The sequence below is a fragment of the Pundamilia nyererei genome, unplaced genomic scaffold (assembly GCF_000239375.1).
Source record: "Pundamilia nyererei isolate P.nyererei 1_Seehausen unplaced genomic scaffold, PunNye1.0 scaffold00038, whole genome shotgun sequence".
NCBI lineage: Eukaryota > Metazoa > Chordata > Actinopteri > Cichliformes > Cichlidae > Pundamilia > Pundamilia nyererei.
In genome coordinates, this window is record NW_005187439.1 from 3,144,895 (window position 1) to 3,170,156 (window position 25,262).

The following is a 25,262-nucleotide window of genomic DNA, read 5'->3' on the forward strand; positions in this document are numbered from 1 at the left end:
TCCTTGAGCACTGCTCTAAATAAACCCATCAGCTTAAAGCCAAATGTAAACAGTTAGACAAGGGGTTAAAGGATAAATTACCCAGCAGGCTTTGCCTTCAGGGCGATGGCAAATGTTTCCATCCCTTCTCATCAGACATGCCAGTGGTTTCCCTCTGCCCTGCTCTGCTCTATACGGTGAGTTAACATTTCCGTTGCTGGGAACATCTTTGCACGTTGGATGCTCATTTGCCTCTTAAAGGGCCCCGCTGCTGCCTTTTCATGGGCCTGTAAGAATAATTTAGTGCGGGAGGCCTGAGATCACTGGAGATTATGGCTATGAAAGGAGAAAAGGACGCGTTATTAATGCTTGCTCATCGGAAAGAGGCGAATGAGAAAGGGGTCCCCAATGGGCCTGGATTCACTGTAACACGCTGAACTGCCATGGGAAACCAGGATGGCTTCAGTCTATTCTGTGATGATGGAAGAAAAAAAAAAGAAACTGTAGTGATACTGAAGGACCTCAGATGCAGCACATGTCCCTGCTGTAACATTACAGTAATAAATGAAGAGATAAAACACACTAAGGTCGCTGTTAGCTTACTATTTAGCACCACAGTGAGTCCCTTAGGATATATAAACGATATATTTAGGAAATCATGAAGGTATTCTCAGCCATACTATCATCATAACTCAGTACAGCATTGTAAGAATATAATTTTAAATAGGTTAACAAAATTTCAGCTGTAAAAAAAAAAATATTGGCACCAGTCAGAAAAACAACAACAAAAATAGAATTCTTAGGTTTACAAGCCTCACCTTTACTGTTACTGCAGTGGGAAATCTGTGCCGTAGCTACATCATAGGTGCAAACTCCTCTGAAACCCTACATCGCAACTTAAGGAGTAACGGCTTAATTATGCTTTGGGAGATCTACGTTGTAACTTATGACGTAACCGGAAACAGCTCTAAACCCTACCTTAACCTTAAATGTAACTTGACGTGCACCTCCCGAGAAATTTAACTACACGTCGGGTCCACCCAGGCCATTACAACATGAATGGCGTAAAATGTTGTGTACGGTTAAGAGGGGTTTCTGGTTACGTTGTAAGTTAGGATGTAGATTTTCCACGGAAGTCAAAATCAAGCTTTAGCTTATTCAGCTTATTTTGTATGCAGTGCTAGCTGATAGAAAGTAAAATGCTGGGACTTTTTTTCTCCTGGGTCCCGGTCATTTCTGGGGGAGGGGGGGGGGGTCTGAGGGGGGGCAAATATATTTGTACATATTTTGTACACAAAACTGCCGCCAAAAAGTAGCACAGAAAAAGTGCACAGGAACAATCAGGCCAGTCACAGTATTGTGGACTGCACTGACTTGATGTAATTGCATTTCTGGAACAGGATTTATCTTCCAAAGATGCACAATTAGGATTTTGGAGGACTTCACAGGAGCGCATTTGCCACAACTGCACATATTGTACCACCACAGCATAAATTCCAACAATGACGTTGGCCACTTATGTAGTTTACATTATAGGCTGTCCAAAGACTCATGAAGTCTTCGGACAGCTTTGTCTCGTTTCACCATGAAACCTTTTTCTCCAGAAGGCATTTGGCTTGCAGAAAATTTCAGTCAAGCTTGAACATGTCAGTCATTGAGCAGAAGCTTCTTTCTCTGCCAGCACCCTGGTGTTCCAGCACTTTCAATTCATGGCAGGCTTGAGTCTCGGTGGCTTCTGGGTTTGTTCTTGAACATCCTAATCAATTATCTTCTGGACTGCACTGGTGACAGTTTGGGTGTTGTTCCAGACGCTGGCAAAGGGGCGACATATTAGAATAACTTGTACTTAGGTAAAATTGTGCAACTCTACTATTCTTGGACTTTCCCACTGCTTTGAACAATGATCAATCCGATGAGTTCAGAAAGAAAAACTACCAGCTATAGTCAATCATAATTACTAAAGAGAAGTTAGGTTAGGCCTTGTCAACTTAGAAGAAGCTTTAGCCCCACTTATTAAAAGATTTAAGTGAGTGTATGTATTTGAGCCTTTATGTATACTTTTGACCTTGTGTGTATCAGAGAAAATCCAAAATAAATTCAAACTTGTGTCATTAAAGAGGCATCTCTCTCTCTCTCTCTGGATAATAGTTATTGTAGCTTTGTTTTTATAGCATGACAACATTTACAGAGTCAAAGTACATATTTAAAGTATGGAAGTACGTGATCATTGACACTGTATGTACGTTATGAATCTCTAAGCTGAGTCAGAGCCAAGACATTAGTTTAGTGGTTTTAGATTTAACTTGAAAAACCCAAGAATACTCTGAGAATAGTTCTTGATTTTGTTTATCCCACTGAAAAAACATCCTCAAATTCAATAAGCTGCTGTCCCCACATTTCTGCCTAATCAAAACTGTTCATCAAAGACTTGTTGTGCTTTTCCAGGGAAGTCCCATTCCCAAAGGTTCAGATAATCATATTATGAGGTCACTGCATGTAAAGATAATCCCTGTTATCCCAAAAGTTCATGCTTCAGACACTTAGTTTCAAGGAGTTTTTTCCTACATTTGGATCAGTATGATGTCATAAAGACAGGAAGCCCCACCTACCTGCTTTTCAAACCTCCTGAAACCAATCAGAAGGAAGCTAGTTTAAAAGCAGGATCACCTTAAAGAAAGAAGACCCCCAACAGCTTATTTCACATTAGGGATAAACTGAGGGGCTGCAGCACTTCCCAATGTAAGATGAATAAGGATTATTTTGAACTCTGAATTGCCCTGAGCTGCCCTGGTAGAGTCAGGTATAAAAACATGGAGCTAGAAATGTGCGAAATAATCCATGAAAGTCTTTGGTCAAGCTTTGGGAAAAGTCGGGAGTAGGGTTCACCAAGTGAGGACCAACTTTTATTCAAGTGTGGAAAATGATGTTCTAAAGGGACAAATATAAAGTATCATTGATAAAATATATACATACCATTAACATAGATCTGCTTAATAAGCTAAATTATCTAAATTCCCACTGCCAGCGGAGTCCGAGGGCTCGTTTTGTGCTACTTCAGAGTTAGAGGGAAGACCCCCCACTGGGCTGCTATTCCAGGGAATAGAGCGCAGGGGGAGGGTTTGAAGGCTGTTCTTGAATAAATTTAGTTTTTTTCTCTAAAGGTTGGGTGTTCAGCCTGCTTTTGACCTTTGACCCACACAGAAGAAAAGTTACTGAAGCTGCTGGTAAGGCCTCATAAAGCTGACCAGAGAGGAAGGGCTGGGAAAGTGGCCTGATGGAGGCAAAAGGTGGCTCAACGGGGTCACAGCAGAGAAAGATGGGGGGTTTAGGAGGGCGAAGGGTGTTCGTGTGTGTGTGTGTGCTGTCATAGAAGTTTCCTTTGAGCTCCCCCCTTTCTCTCCCTCATGTCCACAAGTGTGTCCCTACAGCTATTGTACCTCTGAGCTACAGCAGGACAGAAGGCCTCAAAAATCTGGGTCTAAACAATGTTTGCCCCCTTTTGTTTCTCGCCTGCCTTTCTTCTTCTGCCCTCCATCGCAATCTACTGGCCTCCTTTGTATTGATTTCCCTCATTCAGCGGCTCGTCAGCCTCTTTCCGCTGTTTTCTGCCCTTTTTTTGTACGCCACCTCCCCCGCCGAACCCTCCATTCCTCCGCTAACCTTCCTCTGGCATTCTCAGCAGTGTGAGAATGCAGCGCACCTCTTGACGGGATGCAACTCATTAAAGACACATAATTGATGAAGAGGCGCAATTAGTGGGACAATCGGAAGAGGAAATCAATATGTTTTTGGCCAAAAGAGCCACAACAGGGAGGACGAGCTGGAGAGGAGACCCGTATGTCGGGGGCAGAGTCACACGTGGACTCTCAGATACAAAAAAAGAGAAGATGAGCTTAAACAAGTCTTTGTTTTAGAGCGGTTCAGCTCCTTCTACTGACATTGCTCATGAATAAAAATCATCCAGGAAGCCTCTAACTTAAAGAACATGATCATCAAATAAAGAACAAAAAAATCAATAACACACGACTGAAGGCTAAGAGACTTTGACCTTTGACCGACTGCAAGAAGAAAGTGCAAATGCAGAGTGCAAAGTATTATAAACTGTTGTTAGCATCCCATCACATATTAAGAAGAGTATTTCATATATTGTATGCGTCGCTTGTGGGAGGTAAATTGAATATTTTTAGATATGTCAGTGTGTCTGCAACTATGAGTGAACTGCTGTGGATCAGAGTGAGTGCGGTAGGATTATGGTGGTGGTTTGGCCCTTCACTTAGTTTAGCTCAAAATTGTTTTCTATTACCAGCATAGTGACCGCCTGCTCCACTCTGTGTGTAGGACTCTCACACAGATACATGCATGTTAGTTTGGCTATCTTTGTGAGGACATATTCATATTATAAATATTTTTTGGCACGCTTTGGGCCCCTTATTACCAGCTGAGGATTACTTTAATGCCACAGCCCACCTATTGTTGTTGACCACGTCCATCACTTTATGATCAGAGGGGCCTCTTCCAGCAGGAAAACACACCATGAAGCTCAAATAGTCTCAAACTTCTTGAACATATCATGGCTTTACTGTACTTTAACAGCTTCAACAGATCTCAGATCTCAATCCAATAGAGCACCTTTGAGATGCACATCATGGATGTGCAGTCAACAAATCTGCAGCATCTGTGTGATGCTATCGTGTCAACATGGACCAAAATCTCTGAGGACTCTTTCCAGCAGCTTGTTAAATCTGTGCCAGGTAGAATTAAGGCAGCTCTGAAGGCAAAAGGGAGTCCAGACCTGTATGAGCACGGTGAAGCTCATGAAGTGGTCAGTGAGTTTATTAGAATTAGTCGGTCAGGGCAGGTATTATTAGTATTAGTATAGTAGTACTGGTGTCAGAGAGTCTATAGTTTGCAGATTTTAAATGTTTTTAATGTAAATAAATGCTCAACTGCTCTTAATGTGCATGAAAATCAGATAATCAAATTTATTTCGTTTAATAACGATTTATTTTCATATCTCACAGACAGACTGTCCTCTGCCACAGACTGAGCCAAGCTTCTGGCTTCACTGCCAGCTTTTCAGCGAAGTGAATAAAAAAACTGGTTCATCGTGTAGGGAACAAACCTGAAGACAACAAGATTTCTCGGTTCTCCTCTTGTTCTCTGAGACTTTTCATGTAACAACATCACCTTTAAGTGAATAAATACAGATAAAGTGGTTCATGTTTTCTCTTTGAGGCAGTTCTATGTGTGATAACAGAGTTCAGGTTTCAGGTTTCAGCTTCAGCTCTGAGCTGCTGCAGGGTCCTCAGCTGGTGAGCCTGAGCGGGCCCTCTCGTTTCTCTTCTGTGCAGCTTGTCTGCCCCCTGCTGGTGAGGAGGGGAGCGGGGAGTCCTGTTGTGAGTCCTGCTGGGAAAGCTGGGAAAGGAGGAGGTCCACACTCTGGACCAAAACAGAATCCAGGAGTTTCTGTTCCTCTGTGGTGAATCTGCCCAGAACATGACGGTCCACAGACGTTTTCCCTGTCGGCCGGCCAATCCCGATCCGCAGTCTAGGCATCACCTGCAGGAGAAAAAAGATCCTGGTGTTAAACAATGTACATGTTCTTTATTTCTGCATTTTAAGCTGTAAACATATATCTTCATCTAATTGTTATTTGATACTATTTTAGATTTGGTTGAGTATATGTCCATGTTTTCAAAGTGCATTTGACTACAGTAAAATACTAAAGTCTCGACACCTCAATTTTTAAAGCTTGAGAAATAGTTCTCCACCTTTCAGAAGGGTTTTCAAACTTTTTCTTAGGACACGGCCTATTTTTTTTACTTTTTCAGTCCAGTCCTTTTACCTGAGCAATATCTTTTCTTTTGCTGAGTGGCATGCCTAAATAATATCTACAGTAGATGATCTGCTCTAGATATCTGAAAGTCAGGTTCCCAAGAAACTGTGGGGAAAAAATCCAGAAAAGACCTGCAGCTGATCCATCTACTGTTTGAGGAAGCGTCATGATTCAAACTGTCATCAATATGTACAGAGGAGGTCGAGAAAGAGGTACAGCAGCGAGTGCTGTTAGGGATCATGTCAAAACGGAATAAGTCATGAACATAATGAAGTGCAAAATGTTACAATGCAATACCATCTGGAAAGCATCTGATTATCCCAAACACATCTTGATGCATGCACCTGTCCCTTGATGCACTTATCCCAAACACACTGCCAGTGTAGTAAAAGCATACATGGATAGAAAAACACAGTGGAGCACCACCAGTCATGGATTGGCTTCATCAGAGCCTGGACCTCAACATTATTGAAGCAGTGTGAGATCATCTTAACAGAGAATGTAACAAAATGCAGAAACATCCAAAGAAAAGCTTTGAGTGTCCTTAAAGAAGCCTGGAGAACTATTCCTGAAGACTATTTAAAGAAATGACAAGAAAGCTGCTCACAGAGTTCAGAATGTGTTGAATAAGAATGATGGTGGTCATACCAGCCTGCTAGAACTGAAAACTGCACTTCCATGTATGTTTGCATGTTTCAATAAATCGTTACATCTATTTCCCATTTTCCTAACAAAGTATAAACAAATGAGGGGCGGCTCAGGACTTTTGCATATGGATATTAAGTGACCGGCAAACTATGTTAACAGTTTCGTCTTGATGCATGCTCAATCATCCAGGAAAGTAAATCTCCAAAAGTTGATTCTGTTCATCTGGACGTAGCGTTTTGAGGGAGAAACGTTTCGTCACTCATCCAAGTGACTTCTTCAGTCTCAGCTAACTGACCTCCCAGCCCATTGATCCTTCAGTGGGCTGGTTTCAGTCATTATGCAAATGTACTGCTTATAAGATTTGGGGAAACCTGCAGTCAGCTGAGACTGAAGAAGTCACTTGGATGAGTGACGAAACGTTTCTCCCTCAAAACGCTACGTCCAGATGAACAGAATCAACTTTTGGAGATATATTAACAGTTAACTGAATTTTTATTTTAAATTAATTTAATTACACTTTTAATATGAACTATTATTGTTTTTAATCACCACTATAAGAACAGGACAAACAGCACGAACACCACAGTATAAATCTGACATTAAAATAAAATCAGAGCAGAATTCAGCGTGATAACACACACACACACACACACACACACACACACACACACACACACACACACACACACACACACACACACAGCAGTGACTTACATCAGTCTGAAGACAGTCCACACAGGAGCGGACTCCATTATGACCTCTGTGGGGAAGGAGAAGCGACATTTATTTTATCAATCTGACAACCTCTTTTCTTCTTTGGTTTTGTTGTCCATCTTCAGGATACCAAATGCACCAGTTGCAGTTTCTTGCATTACATTAAATTTTCATAAATCACCATCTGGTTATACACGGCTGGAATGCCTAACGTAGCTTTTCAAGCAGGATTAAACTGCTTTATCCAGCTTGCTCTGAGTAGCAGTGAAAAACGTACTGAGAGGGGACGCCTGTTAACTGAACACCATTCTTATTGTTAGTAAGTAAAATGACAAAACAGTTAATGAGATACAACAAGCGTCATGGCATAAAATTAATAAAAACAGACCATTTGCAACATTATGAGAGTCAGGCATAAGAGTCTGAAGAGCTCGGGGAGGCTTCATCACAACAGCGCAATCAAGAGCAAAAATAGTAGCAGGAGGAAGAAAAGAGACAAGAGACGAACCAGAATGACTAAGGCCCAAGAGAGAAGCTGTGTGTGCTGATTAGAAGTTTGTTGGTTTTAAAATACAGGCCTCACTTCGCTGTTATTTCTGGTTGTGCTGCTTCTGTCTTCTCGTCTCGACATCGGGAAGACACCAAGGTTTACAGCAGGCAGAGCTCAGGCAGCTCACACATGCTCCAAGTTTGAACACTGAGGTGTTGAGAATTCAATCTTATGTGTACAAAGACAATTCCCAACAGCAGTTGCTTCAAATTGCTTAATAGTGAAAGGTAAAGACCCTAAAATATTAGAGAGAACAGATAAAAGAGAAGTGGAAAAAAGGAGAGCATAGAGAGAATAAGGACAAACACAAATTGCATAGGAAAGAAGACTCGAGTTAATGACATGCAGTGGTGACGCATAAACACACAGGGAGTGAATAAAGGGGGTGGAGAGAACTGCTGAGCACATCATGGGAAGTCCCTGAACAACCTGAGACTATAGCAGCATCACTAATGGATGCTTTGAGGTCACCTGATCCCTCCATCTGATCCAGGTTTGATCAAAAAATAAGTTTCAAGTAAAGTTTTCAGCCTAGTTTCAAAAGTAGCGAGGCTGTCTGTCTCCTGAACCCAAACTGGAGCTGATTACACAGAAGAAAAGCCTGAAAGCTGAAGCCTCTGCCTCCTATTCTACTTTTGGAAGCTCTAAAGTAAACCTGCAGTGTGAGAGAGAAGTGCTCTACTGGGACAAGACACTGTCAGGTCTTTAAAATATAGTGGAGCCTTGTTGCTGTTGTTTTTTTCCCCATGAAGACAGAAACTTTCCAGTCTGAAAGTTTGGACGAATGAGTGCAAATGCAGTTTAAAAGCCGCACTTGCACTTCCACGCAGAAATATATTTGTTTATTGGCCTTAAAGTTAATGTTAAATGTACCTTGACGATACTTTAGTGACTGCTTTCCCTCACCAATGTCAATACATCGCTTAAGATAATGAATACTGTTGGTGATGTAAACAGATCGCGGTGAGTCCGAAGCAATCCAAGACCCAACACTATGATAGAGGATGACCCACCTGGCACTTCCTCCATGTTTGATGGCGATTTTCCCCAGAGGTTTGTCCAGTTCATCGTGGACCAGCAGGATATCTTCAGCCTTGACGCCATATTTGGCAGCTAAACAAATCAAAACATACAAAAAAAAAAGTTTCTTAGTTTGGTTGCTTCTAATAATATAGCAGGATAACAAAACTTTACTAGTACAGAACCCTTAAACACTTTGAACCTGAGCTTCCTTCTGTTCATATAAATGTGCAAGTAAAATAAACACACAGACATCACGTACACCTGTAAACTGTCAAAAAGTCTGAAATAATAATAATAAAAATCAAAGTTCTCACATGTAAAATAAAGAAGACGTGTCAAAGTCTTTATTCAGCCTAAAGCAAACTGAGCACACAATCAGAAGATCAACACAAGACTCCTCTCAGCAGAAGCGATGTCCAATGAAGGCTGCGTGAAGTGGTCGACTAAGAGTCTTTTTGGTTTTCTGTGAGATTGAACATTTTTATTATTGTTGTAGAGGCTAAGCCTACGCCTGAAGCCACTGAGGTGTTCGATGGTGGGGGTCATGCGGTGCCACTGTTAGGAATGAAACTTGACATAGTCCAATAACTCGAGCCGTACTTATCTTGTCTGTTTAACATCTTTATTGCATTCCATCGGTTGTATTTGTTGTTCAACAGTTCTCTTAGTATCCAACGTCCTTTAACATAACTCACAACAGCGCAGCGGTCACAAACTGTTCACTTCTTCTGACCAACAACACCTGATGCTAATTACACGTCTACCTTAAATACAGTCCCATAAACACAACATCATAAGGTAACAACACAAAAATGGCTCCTACAATTATGATATTATAAAAGCAGGAATGAGTAGACAGAACTCTCAGAATCCATCCAAGGCATGTACTGAGCAGCTGCTTCTCTACATAAAATATTGTACAAGTCTCCAATTCATGAACTAAATTTTCTTTACATTCAATAATATAATTCACTGATTGTTTTCAATCACATAGACAGAAGTCTGATATAGTGACAGGGCTGAATAACACAGGTTGAACCTCAATGGAGTTAAATTTCCAGCTTGAATTGTTTCTGGCTGCCTGAGTGACAGATAACGGAGGTTGAACCACCTCAGTATGCTTGTGCAGAGACATGCCACATTTCACAGCTGATGATAAGAAAGAAAAAAAGCCTAATTTATTTAATGAAAATCACATACAAAGAAAGAAATGACCTCACCTGCTTTGGCCACTGATACTCCATTGACATTCATCAGCAGCCGGGGACGAAGCAGCACCACATTCATTTGCTGGACTTCTGACAAAATGACCTCACCGGACACGTACTTGTCGCCACGCCAGCGGTCTGCCACACCGAGCCGGGCAGCGAAAGCACCAAGTACTGTCATACCAACGCTGTGTCTGGTACCCTCCATCCCCGGATTACCCAGCCCCACCACCTGAAGCAAACGCAGACACACAGTTAAAGGCATACACCTCTGCAGTGAAGCTACAGGAACAGAAGACTGTCTGAGTCAAAGGAAGCAGACTGTTGAATTTTTATATATATTTACACATATATTCAGACAAAGTAAAAGCAACTGAGTAAATAAGCTTTTTAAACTGGAGCTAGATGCAAACACAGAGAGATTCTAGATTTAGACTTAAAAATGACCAAAAACTCAGTAACAGCTCTGTTAACAGGAAAAACAACTATAGACAACATTGTAATGTGTTGTATTGCACTGTACTGTATAAAGCTTCTATAGCTGCTTACAAACTGCAAACACTGTAGGGTCTTTATTGAGGTTTCATTCATTTTTAACAAAAGCCTATGAAGGCAAAGACAAGTTAACACAGGGGAGGACAGCTGACATCATTTTAAAATAAAACTGTTAGATATGCTGATTAAAATAAAATAGAAAAAAATACAAGAATAAGGAAAGACCCAAGCTGGCTGAAATGAATGAAAGCATTTTCCTTCTAAAATTATCCCCACACTAACCAGTAATTAATTTAAGGGCAATTACGCCAAATTACAAAGGGGGGTTTGAGTAACTCAGTAAGTGTTTTGAAAATGTAGTAAGTTGATGAACAATTTGACAAACCCTACAAAAATTTTAAGTTCTCAGATCTTTCAATGGAGTTTGACGAGATCTGACGACTGGTTTTAGGGGCTTACAAAACCTATAGCAGTAAACACATACAGCTGCCCGAGAACTTGGAGTGTAGTAGACAGTATGTAGCTGATTACGAGGTTTAACACTTACCATCTTTCGGCGGCCTTGATTGTGTATTTCTGCTTCGATTATCATCGCAGGTGAAAACGGATCACTCAGCAGAACTCTGTTTATGACTCTCGTCAAAAGTCGTCGCATCATTAGAAAGTTAATCAACTTCTTGAAAAAGTTTAACAAATACTGGCAAAACTTACATAAAACTGAGCCCTTTTTCATTCGGCTCATAGAACCGATTGTCTTCTCTTGACAGTTAGTAAGAAATCAGGCGTTTCCACATGTATTTACAGTCATGAAGCAACAGTACCTGTTCGGGCATTCATGTCGATTCTGTCAATTCATCGATTCTGTCTGGGGTTCACTATATGAACTGTAACTTTGTCAGATATTTATTATCTGTTTGTAATTAATCATAAGAATTTCCGTAATTATTACCAGTCTTTAAAATGTGAAGTGACCTTTTCCTGCCCTCCTGTTATGCTACCAACCGCTCAACGAGCGCTAGCAAGAAAACATGGCGGACAGACTTTTTCTCCTCTGTGGGGACACAGCGCCATCTAGCTCGGCGACTTGATTATTACAGCAAACACAAATTTGGAAGTCTATTGACTGAAAACAGCAAACAATGAACCTTTTAACACTATTTAAATTTCAATAAATATTTAATTTAAACGAGTTTTGATTACATTTATCGAAATGTGTTTTTATGTACAAACTGAATTTTATTTTACTTTATTTTACTTCATCTTCTCTATTTAGAACTACTTTTTGTTGTTGTGTTTAATGGCTGTGGCTGTGGTGGAACACAGTAGTTTCCCAATTTCTGGCAATTTCCCTTTCACTTTAACTTTTTGAAACTTTTCATCAATGGATGAACAGCAAAATGTTATTAGGAGTGCCACAGTGACAGATCATGGGTGGATGTACTGAAAGAGGACATGCAGAGGCCTGGTGTGACAGAAGAAGATGCTAGGGATAGGGTGAGATAGAGACAGATGGTCTGCTTTGGTGACTGCTAAAGGAAGCATCTGAAAGAAGATGAAGAACAAGTTCGCAAGTTTATTGGTTAGGCAACCAAATGCACAACATAGGAAGTAAACTATAGCAGTTCATGTAATCCTAAAAGATTGATGCTACATGTTTAAAATTAGTGTGTAGATATCAAAATAAGCAGTAGGGCTTTGGAGCTCAATGAGTCAAAATTCTTTTAAATCCTCCAAAAATTAAAGAATACAAAACAACGATTCACCTTGAATTTTGATTGCGCTTTATTTGAAAAACAAAGCATCAGCAGACTCATCATCAGTTTTGATCTGGGGAGCAGGGGACAGCATCAGGCACTGGCTGACACCGTTCCACCACAGCATTGATTTCGCCAACACTCACGCCGTCATAGGTGCCTGTGATGTAGGTCCAGTGGGTGTCTCCGTTGTGGTTGGTCCTGCTCAGCCGGCCGGTGAAAGGGATGTCAGCCTTCATCTTTCTGCCATCCATCCTCACGGTGCAGGAGTGATTGGGTGGGACCAGCAGCTCCACAGAGACAGCGTGACTGATTGACTCCACAATGGTGGTCCCCTTTGAGAAGGTCACCGTCTGCTCCTTGGACAACTCCACATTACCCGGACCAAAGATAGGAACTTTGGCTGTCATGGTGGACACAGAGCCATTGCGGGTCTCCCTGCCGATGTCCCATTTCTTCTCCACTGTACTGGTCTTCTCCAGTGTCACTGTCTTCTCCACATCTCTGCACTCCAGGTTGGTGACCTTAGTGAGCTTCAGGGCTTCTGGAGGATGGTGGAACAGCTCCATCTGGTCAATGGCATACTCTACATGAACGATGTGCTGGCTGTAGCTGTCTCTGTTGATAGCAAGCACCTGGTAGTTTTTGTACCAGTACTCATCCCCCTCCCAGGGGAGGAAGAAGGCTTCATGTTTGGTCACCACTTTACCAAGACCATACTTATTCTTACCCACATATATGTCTGAGTTGGGACAGGTTCTGATGGCATACTCAGGAACAGAGCCATATGAATCTTCAACCCACTGCAGGAACTCAAAGTGGTCCACGTTAACCAGGACTTCGAACTTGGAGGATGCATACTCTTTGTCAGCGTAGGGGTACTGGCAGAAGTTCCCTTTGCTGGGAGTGTAGAAACCAGCCTCACAGTTGACTTTGCACACATAGTCGGTACGTTCGGTGTAGCCGTTGAAGATGGCAACAGCGCCATTTGGGAGGGAACCGCTCCATGTGACCCACCTAAGGTTGACATGTTCACCAAACATGGGGCTTGAGTGTGAAGTCGTCTCAGTTTCTGAGGTTTCTGCAACTTTAGGAGGGCTGAGAGCTCCCCGGGAAGGAACAACATTTCCCAATGTGGGGTTAAGCCATGGCTCTGTAAGACAAGATAGAAAGATAGTGGCTGTAGGATTTATTCTAGACAAACAAAAGTTTCAACTCATTTGAAACATTTACTACCAAAACTGTTAAGACATGTTCTTAAAAAATAAAAAAAGCAGAATCGAGTTTGAATGAAAGACTGACACTTGCTTTCAACCAAAGTGTTAAGTAGAAAGAAACATTGTTGACATCAGGTAGTTTCATACCTAGTTTTTTAAGCACCGTGAGGATGAAAGTGTATCCACTAGTGACAGTTATTGGGTTAGGGTCTTAATATAAATTCAGGACGTTCACAATCTTAACACACACCTTACATGAGCACACCATAACACCATACATAAGGTGATGGAAAAAAGTGTGACAAAGCAATCCCTTAGATTAAACCTGGTTGCTATTTCCTCTGAACCTTTTCCAACATTCCTCTTATTTTTAGTCCCTGCCTGACTAACTGGACTTACACATCTCGGATGCAAGTTGGACACGTTCTACAGAGCCAAAAGACCAATGCATCATTTGAATATATTTTGGGGGAAACAAAATGAGTAAAAACTAAAATAAAGAAAGCCAAATCTGCCAAGAAGGCTGAGAAGGGTTGGTGTGGCCAGAAAAATCTCCCTTTTCCAGTGCTTTAACCCCTTAATGCCCAGTGTGTCATATTTGATACATGAGTTTATTTAAGTTTTAAGACTTTAAATTATCAGTGTAATTTCTTCTCCCCTGAAAAACCTAAATCAATTCTAAAACACATTTTTAAGCAATGCATTTTTTAAAAGTTAGAAGTCTTCAAACTGCAGACTTTACTCTCACAAACACTGATGATCCTTGACATACAGGTTTTATCAGTCTGACACAGAAGTAGATGATTCAGCTGTGTGCAAGTTCGAGTGTTGAAATCACAGGTGCAAGTGATGAGAACTGGAGCTCAGATACGGTTCTTATTTTTCTAGTGGGAGGAGTCATGTAGTCATTAATGTAATGTGCTGTGATAAACTGTAGGATTATAATGTGACTGACTGCTGGGTTTTTCTTCCCCATCCTGCTGCTGGAAAACGTAGAGCAGCGGGTCAGACTGCAGCGCCGGGCTGCACAGCTGCAGCACTGCCAGGAGAACAGCAACACACCACCTCATCTGGACACACAAAGAAACACCAGCAGTAGTATGTCATCATCAGTTGGCAATCACTGTGCGCGAACGCTGCAACATGGAATTGTACACTTCCAAAAGCTAAAAATAAACAACCATTAAAAAACTCATGTGGTCAACACAGTTTTAAATCAATGGGAAAAAAAGGGAAAACTATTAAAAATAGGAGTCAAGTTTAATCCAATTATTTTTTTGCTTATTTTTAATTAAACAGATATAGAGGAATACTTACCAGTAATCTGCGTTGGACAAGTCAGAATACATTGAAAGATTTATTATTCATGTCCGAGGCAATCAAAATTATATTACTTGACTTTTAGTTTATTGATATAAATATGTAGTCAGAAAAAAGACGTGAGAACTTTATACAATAAGATGCATTTATAAACTTTTACATTTGTATGCATAATATATGCAACACTTTGCTGATTACTCTGCCTGTGTGTGATGAGCCTTTGACACACACAGCTAACTTAACTTGTGTACTTTAAAATATATATCTTTAAATAGTGTATTGTTAGAAAAGACTGTTATTTTGTTGTTTATGTAAAGATCACTGGTGTTTATAAATGACTGGACCCATATACACAGCTATGTTGCTACAATTCATCAAATATAAATCCCTATTTACAGAAATCTTTCTCTAAAAATGAAACAAAATGAATGAAAAAAGAACCAGCTCTGAATCTAAATAGTACCAGTATCACATGCCCTTACATACAATGTATAGAAATTACTTCAGGTAAGTGAATGAAATAAAAGAAAGTCACATCTGCAGGATATCACAGCAGGATTAGCGTCACATAAATTAGTAATTAAGGCGGTAAATTATAAACTGAGTGTCCCATTACTGTATGTTTATAAGATTACTAAATGAAGATCAGACTTAAGAAATCATCCCTGAATGCCGAGTATAAAACCAAAAAGTAAGACAGATTTTGACCTGAAATTTGTTGATCTGTTTATTGATTTCACATGGCAGATAAGACAGAGATAAAAAAACAAAAAAAACAGAACCCCTTAAATTCAAGCCCACAGCAGCCGTTCATTCAGATATAGAGAAGTTGGGGTTTTTTGGTTGTTTTTTTTTTACCTTGACAGGTTCCTTCTGCAGTGACTCTTACCTGCAGTAAGTGCGAAGCTTTAAAGCCTCCCTTCAGACTTATTGCCCTCAATAAAAAGGAAAGATAAAGCTTCTCGTCTGGCTGGCTCACAGTTTGCTCTGTTCTGCTGCTCACTTTGAATCGAAACGTTTTTATTGAAAGATTTGAAGAGAAAATAACTGCACATGAAACTTCAAATCAAACTTCTGTGGAGGGAGGAAAACTAACTGAGTTTGTTTGAGCTTCTGCAACATACCGTTACACTCATATGGTGTGTAATCATATTGACAGTTACAGCCAATTGGCAGCTTTAATGTCTTGTTCAAGGACACAGTCTTACAGAGGCTGTGAGTGTCATGAAGTCTTCTGCCCGCTCAGAGGATTTGAAAAAACTTAAGTGAATAATAAGAAAATAGGTCAAACATCCAGGGTATGAATGCTTGTTTCTGTTACTTTACAATGCAGATGATGAATTGGTGCAGTTTTGCTATTGAAACTTGAATTGAAAATTGTTTATAAGTAAAATAATTTTGAAAGAAGTAAGAAAGAATTTGGTTTTCCATTGTGATACCCAAGGAGAAAACTAATTTGGTTGCACTGTTTTAACAAATTTTTTCAGCCCTCAAAATGAATCGTGAATATCTCCTATGAGGTAAATGGCCTGTATTTATATAGCACTTTTTTACTAGTCCCTAAGGACCCCAAAGTGCTTTACATATCCAGTCATCCACCCATTCACACACACATTCACACACAGGTTGTAGCCCCTGCAAGCTACATTGTAGCCACAGCCACCCTGGGGCGCACTGACAGAGGCGAGGCTGCCGGACACTGGCGCCACCGGGCCCTCTGACCACCACCAGTAGGCAACGGGTGAAGTGTCTTGCCCAAGGACACAACGACCGAGACTGTCCAAGCCGGGGCTCGAACCGGCAACCTTCCGATTACAAGGCGAACTCCCAACTCTTGAGCCACGATCGCCCCAGGTGGTGATGAAATGCTGGAAAAATCGTGTGAACTCACTCGTACCTATGTGCGTACATAGGGACAGGTCAGGTACTTAGATAATGTGGAACATTTTAATAGTATGTGGCAAAACTTTTCTATGTACTGTACAAAAAAAGAGCTGCTCCTGAGGGGGTTTGTGGACTGATTATTTTTTTAGAATGACATCAAGACACTGAGATATTCCATCATTTGGTGTTTGATTAAAGCTTTTTTATCAGTGTACAAAACTCCAACAGATGTATGAGGAGCCTAGCTTACAGCATTGTCTTCCTCATCAAACCCCTCTTGGCCTATAGATGAGGAGCGCTTTCATCTGTTGTGTTGGTTTTTAGTCACCATGAGAACCCAAAACATGCCAGCCACAGTTTCCCTTCACTGTGGAAGTCAAGATTTAAGGGTTTTCCTTAAATTTGCAAAGAATTTAGGTCAGCTTAAAGACTCATGAACGGATGGCTGCCGTTGACCTTGACCTGAAAGCCTGCAGCTCACGAGTGTTGGAAACAAAAGTCCTCATGCGCCTGATGATAACAGGACTCCTTATTGATCCTTGCTCTTATTTAATAAGATCGTTAAAAGTGCCTCATAAATAAATTTGCTTGGATTTAGTGTGCTGTATCTACTCGATCACATGATGTCCAAAGTGCTGTGGCCTCTCTCTCACCGCTGATGAAAAGATCCTGTACGTTCAGATAAGCTCGGACAGAGAACAAGTTGATTAGATCTCCTGTAATAGCGGGTCAGCGATTAAGACGGGCCTTGTTGCGTAATGTCGCTGGCTGCCAAGATTCAGCTGGAGAAGAAGCCGCTCAGCACGGACATTGTTCTCCACACACAGTGCTATCATTGAAAATCGCTGATGTCAGGGCCATCTCTGTGCGTCCTTCAGACAGAAAGTTATTATCAATTTATTTATTTAGGTCTGAATGAGGACTGTGTATCAAACAAGGCTGTGCAAAGGTCATTTGCGCTGATTAAACTGCACAGTCACCAGTTTCAGCTGCTTCAGCATCCAGTCTCTGTCTGTAAAGAACATTTATATTATGCTATTCAGATTCAGCCTATATCAGTGAGCGTGCCAAGCAGTTATTCAGTCAGACAGCTGATGATGTTTTTCTGTCTCACCATTTTATTTTCACACAATAGAGGCTAAATGTTCTCAGTGTGATTTACAGTTTCAAATTAAATGATTATTTTATTCATTGTCAAAACTGGATAATGAATTGTGCTACAAAACAAATTAAAAGTGCTTTTTTAAAAAACTCTAATATGTGTTAGCACATCATTTCCAGAAAGTTTTTCTGTAGCTGTCCAACACCAACAAATTATTTTCTTACCCATGTTTGAAATCAGTTTGCGTCGCTGTCTTGAAAAAATGACTGAACTAATGTCTCTTTTCCCCTTATTCAGTCTTCTGCCAAAACACATTTATATCTATGATACTAATGTGAATTGTGAATAAAAGTTTAACCAAGAACTGAATAATTAACTGATAATTTATGGCAAAGGGGTGGGATTAAATAAGTGTTTACTTCTACCCACTCCCTTTCAACATGTAAATTAATCAGAATTTTTTTTTTGTATGTAATTTGTATAGTATTTTTTTTCTCTCTTATTTTCTTTTCTACATGTACTTGTATATTGTTCACATGTTGAAATAAAAATTACCAATCAAACCAGTCAATCAAATATAAAGGGGAAAAATATATATATATTTTTTAGGCCCCCAGGGCCTATCACAGAGTTATTATGCCTATAAACCCATACTGATGCTGCTGTTTGTTTTCTAGATTGATTTAACTTTTCCCTAAACATTTTAAAAGTTTATATTTCCAGACCAACATGGGCCCCACAGAAACAATGGAGAAAAACCTGCAAGCAACAAATGCATCATTTTAAAAATTGGACCCAAATATACACCTGCTTATAATAATAATCAAAGTATGTTAACAATAAATAGTTGAAGTACCATTCAATTCACTTTAGTTTAAAAAAAAAAAAATTTATGCCTTCTAATGAATCTGAAATAGTACTATGTCTGCTATGCTGTGGGTTAATACAGGGATATGTCTTTATTCAAAGTAGATAAAGTATTGTGCCAATTTACAAACATCCATCCATTTTTTTTCCATCCATTCGCTTCCGCTTATCCTTTTCAGGGTCGCGGGGGGTGCTGGAGCCTATCCCAGCTGTCATAGGGCGAGAGGCAGGGTACACCCTGGACAGGTCGCCAGTCTGTCGCAGGGCCAAGACAACCATTCGCACTCACATTCATTCACACCTAGTGACAATTTGGATTATCCAATTAACCTATCCCCACAAGCTGCATGTCTTTGGACGGTGGGAGGAAGCCGGAGTACCCGGAGGGAACCCACGCAAACACAGGGAGAACATGCAAACTCCACACAGAAAGACCCCGGCCTGATGTTGGAATTGAACTCAGAACCTTCTTGCTGTGCGGCAACAGTGCTAACCACCGTGCCACCGTGCTGCCCAATTTGCAAACAATATAGCAGAAATAGAAAACCGTGCTTGAGTACATATCTGGCCTCAATTGCCCGGATACCCTTTTTTTTGGCACATTAACAAAATTAAATTAACAAAATTCAGAAAACAGGTGAGTGAAACGTGCCAAATTGCTTTATTTTTGAATAAACTCATACACTTGCGCACATGAAAGATATTATAAATTTTCCAACAAAGACATGAGTGGTATTTTTTATTGTGATATATCATTTGCTTCCAATATCACAATCATCAGATAACATTGGAAAATTGCTATCTAATGTATCTTATCTCAGCCTTTCAGGGGCAAGGCTTGGCATCTATGACAGGTTCACACCGGTCCACCACTGCCCGGACTTCTCCGATCTGGACTCCGTCGTACGTCCCGGTGATGGTGGTCCACTGGGTTTCTCCGTTGCGGTATGTTCGGCTGAGGCGAGCCGTGTAGGGGATATCGGCTTTGATCTTGCGTCCCTCCATGCGGACTTTGCATGTGTGGTTTGGTGGGACTGTGAGCTCCACAGACACGGAGTGGCTGAGCGTCTCGATTACGGTGGTTCCCCTCGAGAACTGCAGCGTCTTCTCAGCACCAAGCTCAATGCCCCCGGAGCCGATGAAGGGGATTTCGGCTGTGATGCTGCCCGTGACACCAAGCATCGTGGCTCGTCCGATGTTCCAGGTAGTCTCCACCTCTGAGGTCTTTGTAATGGTGACTGTCTTCACCACTGTCTGGCACTCATTGTTGGTGATACCAGAGATATGCATGGTCTCAGGAGGATACTGGAATATGGTGACCTCATCAATGCTGTACTTAACATCAGAGATGTGCTGGGTGTAGGCGTCCCTGTTGATGGCCAGGACCTGGTAGTTCTTATACCAGTACTCATCACCTTCCCAGGGCAAGAAGAAGGCCTCAAACTGAGGAACAACCTTCCCGAGACCATACTTGTTCTTTCCAACGTAGATGTCAACTCCTGCACACGTCCTCACTGAATGTTGTGGCAGTGAACCGTAGGAGCCTTCCTTCCATTCCAGGAATTCAAAGTTGTCCTTGTTAGCCAGGATCTCAAACTCAGGGGCGTAATACTCACGGTCACCATAGGGGTAGCGGCAGTAAGGTCCCAGGTTAGGGTTATAAAAGCCAGCCTCACACTTGTACTTGCAGACATAGTCAATACGCTCGGTATAGCCGTTGTAAATGGAAATGGTTCCATTGGGCAGAGATCCATCCCAGGTCAGCCACTGCAGGTTGACATTATCGCCAAAGAGGAAGGAGGAAGGCAGATCCTGTTGCTGCTCCAGATCAGCAGGATTTAGAGGACCCAACACCTTTCTGTTACCAGTTGGTTCAGGGACCCGGCCCTCCACCTCTGGTTTCAGTAAGGACACTATATAAGAGAGACAAAGAAAAGAAAAAATGCCATAAAACAGAAGAGATAAGTGTCAAACACATCAACCTCAATTCAGGCAACAAGCTTTAATCTCTTTTTAACCTCTTAACACTTGAATGATCCTGAATTAAGGTTGTTTTTCCTTTCTTTTATTCTAGCTACAAAATATGCAAAATATTCAGAAACTACATTTTTGGATGTTGAACGCAACACACTTCAGGTTTACTTCGGTTTAAGTGCTACTACAAAGCTGTTATCCATATCTCTATACAATATGTCATAAAATGCATGATATGCTTACCTTTTCTGAGTTGTATGCTCTTCTTCACAATGTCCTGCAGACTGGCTGAGGACAGAGCCAGCAGGGCCGACAGCAACAACACAGACAGCTTCATCTGAAGGTGAAACACAAAACCTCTAAGTTATGAGATCTTTTTACAAACTAAATCTTTAACATCAGAATATATTATTCTACCAATCCAGCTATCCAAATGACAAATTAGCTCAAATATCTTCTGGCGTAATATTTTACAGTTTCAAATATTATTTCTTTCTTTCAGCTAGTTTCAGTTATTACAATTTTTATCTTCATCAGTGTCAAACACTTTAAACGACAAAGAACTAAATTTACAGCCGTTTATTTTTGACTTTACTCTGAAAGGTTAGAATCCAACATAGTGAACTACATTTTCACTGAAAACCCCCAAAATATAGAAGAAATAAACATCTGTGCCACCACAATAACGCTTTATATGTAGTTTATCTTCTATGTTACATTTTTGGGTGTATTGGGTCTGTTTATTCTACATTTTCCCCCATCCCACCGACCCAAAAGAGACAGTATTTATGACAGTAGTATGCATCAGTGAAACAAAACAAATATGATTTAAAATTTAAAAACAATCATATTATTATTTCCATTATAGGTCAGGTGGAAGTTATAAACACACATATAGCATATAAAATAACTTTACATTTGATGACTTATTGCCTTAAAATGGTAATATTAAAGCATTTCTTAAAACCACAGTATATATTAAAATAGTAGAGTTCCTCTTGCCACATCTGATTAGATTTTTATTTGACATACATTGTAAAATAAAATGAAATATCCCACTTTATAAGAAAATTAACATCTAAATATGTCAGGTTATTGTCATTAGAAATTTGAGCATGAATGTGCTGATCAGCACTCACCCTTACTGTCGCTCTCCGGTGAGTCCACCTCTGGACACCTCCAGGTTTATATAGCTGCTTTATGGCTGAATCATAAAGCAGACTGTGCACTTTCACTGTCTGGATACTGACTTTGAGCAATAAACTGGTCAAAGAAAACTGTGTGAATGTGTGTGTGAATGGGTGAATGACTGAATGTAGAGTAAAGGGCTTTGGGGTCCATAGGGACTAAGTAAAGCTGTCATGATTAGCTGTGTGGCAGGGAGGCAGGCAGGAGTGGTGGACCCAAAATGCAGGATTCAACACGGAAGTCAAACTTAAAGCGCAGCTTTATTGCTGGGACAAAAACGAAAAGGAAATGGCATCACCATTACTATACAGTTCTCAGAATCGGCTCTTTGAGCACAAGAATGGCAACATCACGGAGCGTAAGTTTGATAACATCACGGAGAAGCTCACGGCTCTCCAACGGGAGATTGAGAGACCAGTGTCGGACTGTTAGAACAGCTTTGAAATTCATATGAGTTGTTCGCACTAAAGTAAAAAACACCATCATTTCACGCGGATACCCCTTCGGCGCCAGCTGTGGTCTCAAGGCTGGAGCTGAACAACAACACCCTGATAACGACTGTGTTTAGACTGTTCCCCCCCCATTCAGAAATATAACAGCAAAATATTTTCAGGAAACTCCCTCACATCCTACTTTTATCGCACTGGCCCCCTTAAAAGAGAGTGGAAAGAGAAAGTAAGCACACACATACTTAATCACAAGGAAGTCACAGGGCAGTTGAAGCAAGCGAAAGCAGACCGAAGATGGAAGGTGAGCACTGCTTATTGTGTTCTTTGCCAATTTTAACAAACATTGCACATTTTTAAAACAGGTTGTAAACGTTTAGCTCCTCTTTCAAAAGGAATTCTGTCATGAATCGCTGTGTGGCAGGCAGGAGTTGGACCCAAGATGCAGGCACTCAGACTCGAGGGATGAACTCAAAAAACTCAGCTTTATTTGCTGACAGGGGAAAAGTATACTAAACTAAACTGGGAAAAATATAAACTCACACGTTGCAGAGAGGCACACAAGGAAACACACAGCTTGAGGGTACGACGCAACACTGAGCACAGGAAAACACAGGGCTAATATACACAGGATGGTAATCAGGGAATGGGCAACAGGAGGGAGACACAGCTGGGAGTAATTGGACTAACGAGACAGGGGAAGCAAAGCGGCACACACTAACATAAGACATAGACTTTCACAATAAAACAGAAAATAAGACACAAGGATGCAGACTAAGAAACACAGACTTAACACGGGCAGAACTAAGAATAAACCAGAATAAGCTGGAACATAGAACATCATCATAATCATCATCATCATCACAAGCACTAAGAGAATAAGGAAACAATCAAACACACCAAAGTAACTTGAAAGGCAGATTCATCATAAAACCCAACAAAGCACCAGAGAAACATAAAGAACAATCATTCAAAAATAAACCAAAACATAACTCAAAATACTGGGTCAACCTGAACCAGAACAGTGACAAATTCCCCATCTTGAGACAGTTCAGACTCTTGACTCAGTGTCTTCATAGCTTTGCTGTTCAGAGCTTTTATTGATTTTATACACTCCTGATTATATGATTTTCCCCCTGTTTTCATATCCCACATACATTTGCCAGTGTTGTTGCTGCTGATCCTGCTAGTTCTGTCTTCAGCCAGTTCTCATGACATTGAGAACAGTACGCAGCAGAAAGACAGTAAGCACAAACTGTCAGCAGAAATTTGGTAAATTATATGCTTATAATCAAATGTCTGACAGCAAATGTGATACAGAGGCTAATAACGTAATTTCATACTGTTTCAAATGGGTTTAAAAGTAAAAGGAATAGTGTGCCAAACAGACATAGAGCACAACGCCCAAGCAATATATACTTGTACCCCTTTATTTGGAGCTGGTCCCAGCTCTTGGCTAAATTTACAGTTTGGAATGGAAAACTCTGGAATGGAAATCCCCCTCCAAGAAAAGAGCAGAAAAACAACCCCTCCCTCCCTTCCCTCTTATATTGAGTTAGGTTCCCAAAACATGTTGTCACAATCACATTTTAGGGAAAAAGTTAAATATTAAAGAAATATTATAATATTTCTCTTTGTAGTATAATAAGGAAATATATAGAAGTAAAATGATAATATATCATATTTATGTTTTTTTTCCCCTATTGATGCTGCTATATAATGATGCTATTATACGGTGTATTTTGATAGCACCTGGTCATCAAGCAAAGTGATGCAAATGAAAGCCCAAAAAATCTTTATATTGCTACCTTTATTCTGGTGGTTAATGATTTTTCCATCATTTAATTTTTTGTGTACCTGCATTTTAAAATTTCATGCATGTCCTTTTCCTTTTTATCCACTTTTATCCACATGAACAGATTCCAGTGGCATCCCTCCAACTTCAGTGAACAGACCGATGCTAACAAATCTGCCACTTCTAAGTGTTCGTAACTTTACACAGAAGAGGCAAGTTCAGTTGTACTCTGTTGTCCCTATGAATGGCACTAACCTGATGTGGGTGACCTGGAACAACTCTCTTCCAAGGAATGCTGTCTCACTTTACAATGGCTATACTAATCGAGTTGATTATATCTGTAAGTACAAGTGTGACGCTGGCTTTTATACGCCCAGCAAGGGTCGATATTGCTACTATCCTAGTGCAATAGAAAAGAGAAGTTTTCAATTTGAAATATTGGTTAACAAAGACAACTTTGAGATCCTGGAGTGGAATGTTCTGTTCGGCACAAAGAAAAAGTTGATATTTCATTCACAGCACTCCTCAGGCATACTTACGGTGATGGAGAGATCCACACAACGTCAATCACTGGGACATATGATAATATTCAGATTGGAGAAATCCAGGCTGTGGTCGATCGATGTGAACTTCCAGAAAAATTCAAGCCTTGTCTAGTCCAATCCAGTTCCACTGAACAGAAAAACACAGAAAACCACACAAAACACAACGGAAATAGGAAAAAACAAAACAGAAATAGGAAAAAACAAAACAGAAATAGGAAAAAACTGAGGCTATTGTCAGCTAATGTGAATTTCTTAGAAAACCCAGTCGAATCCAGTTCCAGTATGTCTAATAATGTCAATCTTGTTTTTCTTCTCTTAATATCATTTTACCATTTTTCTTTGCTTTGAATCAGTTTGAGATGAATGTGATTAAACAGAAATGCATGGAAAAGCTCTTTTTTATTATGGTTTTAGGGTCTTTACAATAAAAATTGACTGCTGTTGTGAACTGGTGCTAAATTAAGACTAAAAGTCATTTAGAAAATGACTTAACCAATATTTTTTCTGCAAATAATTCCATTAATTTTTATATACATTTGTCCAACTTTTATAACTGTTATATAACTGTTTATAAACTGTTTTTAACTGTTCTAATTGTTCTAACTATATATGTATATATAGATATATATATGTATATATGTATATATATGTATAGCGTAGTGGTTAGACTACACGCCTTTGGAACAGAGGATCGCAAGTTCGATTCCTGCCTGGGGC

The 25,262-nt window shown here is 40.3% G+C and overlaps 2 protein-coding genes across 7 annotated transcripts in view; both read right to left on the bottom strand.

Annotated features, from left to right (window-relative positions):
- Nucleotides 1–4,937: 4,937 nt before the first annotated feature.
- ptrh1 (peptidyl-tRNA hydrolase 1 homolog) lies at nucleotides 4,938–11,494 on the bottom strand. Of its 2 annotated transcripts, none has more exons than XM_005730590.1 (6): nucleotides 11,403–11,494; nucleotides 11,001–11,274; nucleotides 9,971–10,190; nucleotides 8,741–8,840; nucleotides 7,178–7,223; nucleotides 4,938–5,538 (listed from the first exon to the last, which is right to left on the bottom strand). In XM_005730590.1, the coding sequence occupies exons 2-6, from the start codon at nucleotides 11,193–11,195 to the stop codon at nucleotides 5,260–5,262; spliced, it is 840 nt and encodes a 279-aa protein (XP_005730647.1). In that variant the 5' UTR covers nucleotides 11,196–11,274; nucleotides 11,403–11,494; the 3' UTR covers nucleotides 4,938–5,259. The 2 variants fall into 2 exon arrangements, with proteins under 2 accessions (XP_005730647.1, XP_005730648.1); XM_005730591.1 differs by having other exon boundaries at nucleotides 11,001–11,086; nucleotides 11,165–11,494.
- Nucleotides 11,495–12,217: 723 nt separating this feature from the next.
- The window catches only part of LOC102196904 (natterin-3-like), a 27,234-nt gene continuing 14,189 nt past the window's right edge, over nucleotides 12,218–25,262 (bottom strand). The window contains exons 3-5 of one of the 5 annotated variants that reach the window (XM_005730592.1): nucleotides 24,540–24,672; nucleotides 14,380–14,494; nucleotides 12,218–13,360 (exon numbers count right to left, since the gene is read on the bottom strand). In XM_005730592.1, coding sequence (XP_005730649.1) covers nucleotides 12,270–13,360; nucleotides 14,380–14,494 — 1,206 coding nt within the window. In that variant the 5' untranslated portion in view covers nucleotides 24,540–24,672 and the 3' untranslated portion in view covers nucleotides 12,218–12,269. Of the gene's footprint in view, nucleotides 13,361–14,379; nucleotides 14,495–19,251; nucleotides 20,511–20,814; nucleotides 20,909–21,710; nucleotides 21,879–24,539; nucleotides 24,673–25,262 lie in introns of those variants that run through there. The other 4 variants (XM_005730594.1, XM_013910187.1, XM_005730593.1 and 1 more) reach the window with 4 other exon arrangements.

Excerpts from the sequence above, each read along its gene's own strand:
- ptrh1 (XM_005730590.1), bottom strand. The coding sequence starts at position 11,195 with ATGAGCCGAATGAAAAAGGGCTCAGTTTTATGTAAGTTTTGCCAGTAT. Across the intron at positions 10,191-11,000 it reads ATCAAGGCCGCCGAAAGATG|GTGGTGGGGCTGGGTAATCC; the intron begins GTAAGTGTTAAA and ends CGTTTGCTTCAG. Across the intron at positions 5,539-7,177 it reads TGGACTGTCTTCAGACTGAT|GTGATGCCTAGACTGCGGAT; the intron begins GTAAGTCACTGC and ends TTTCTCCTGCAG.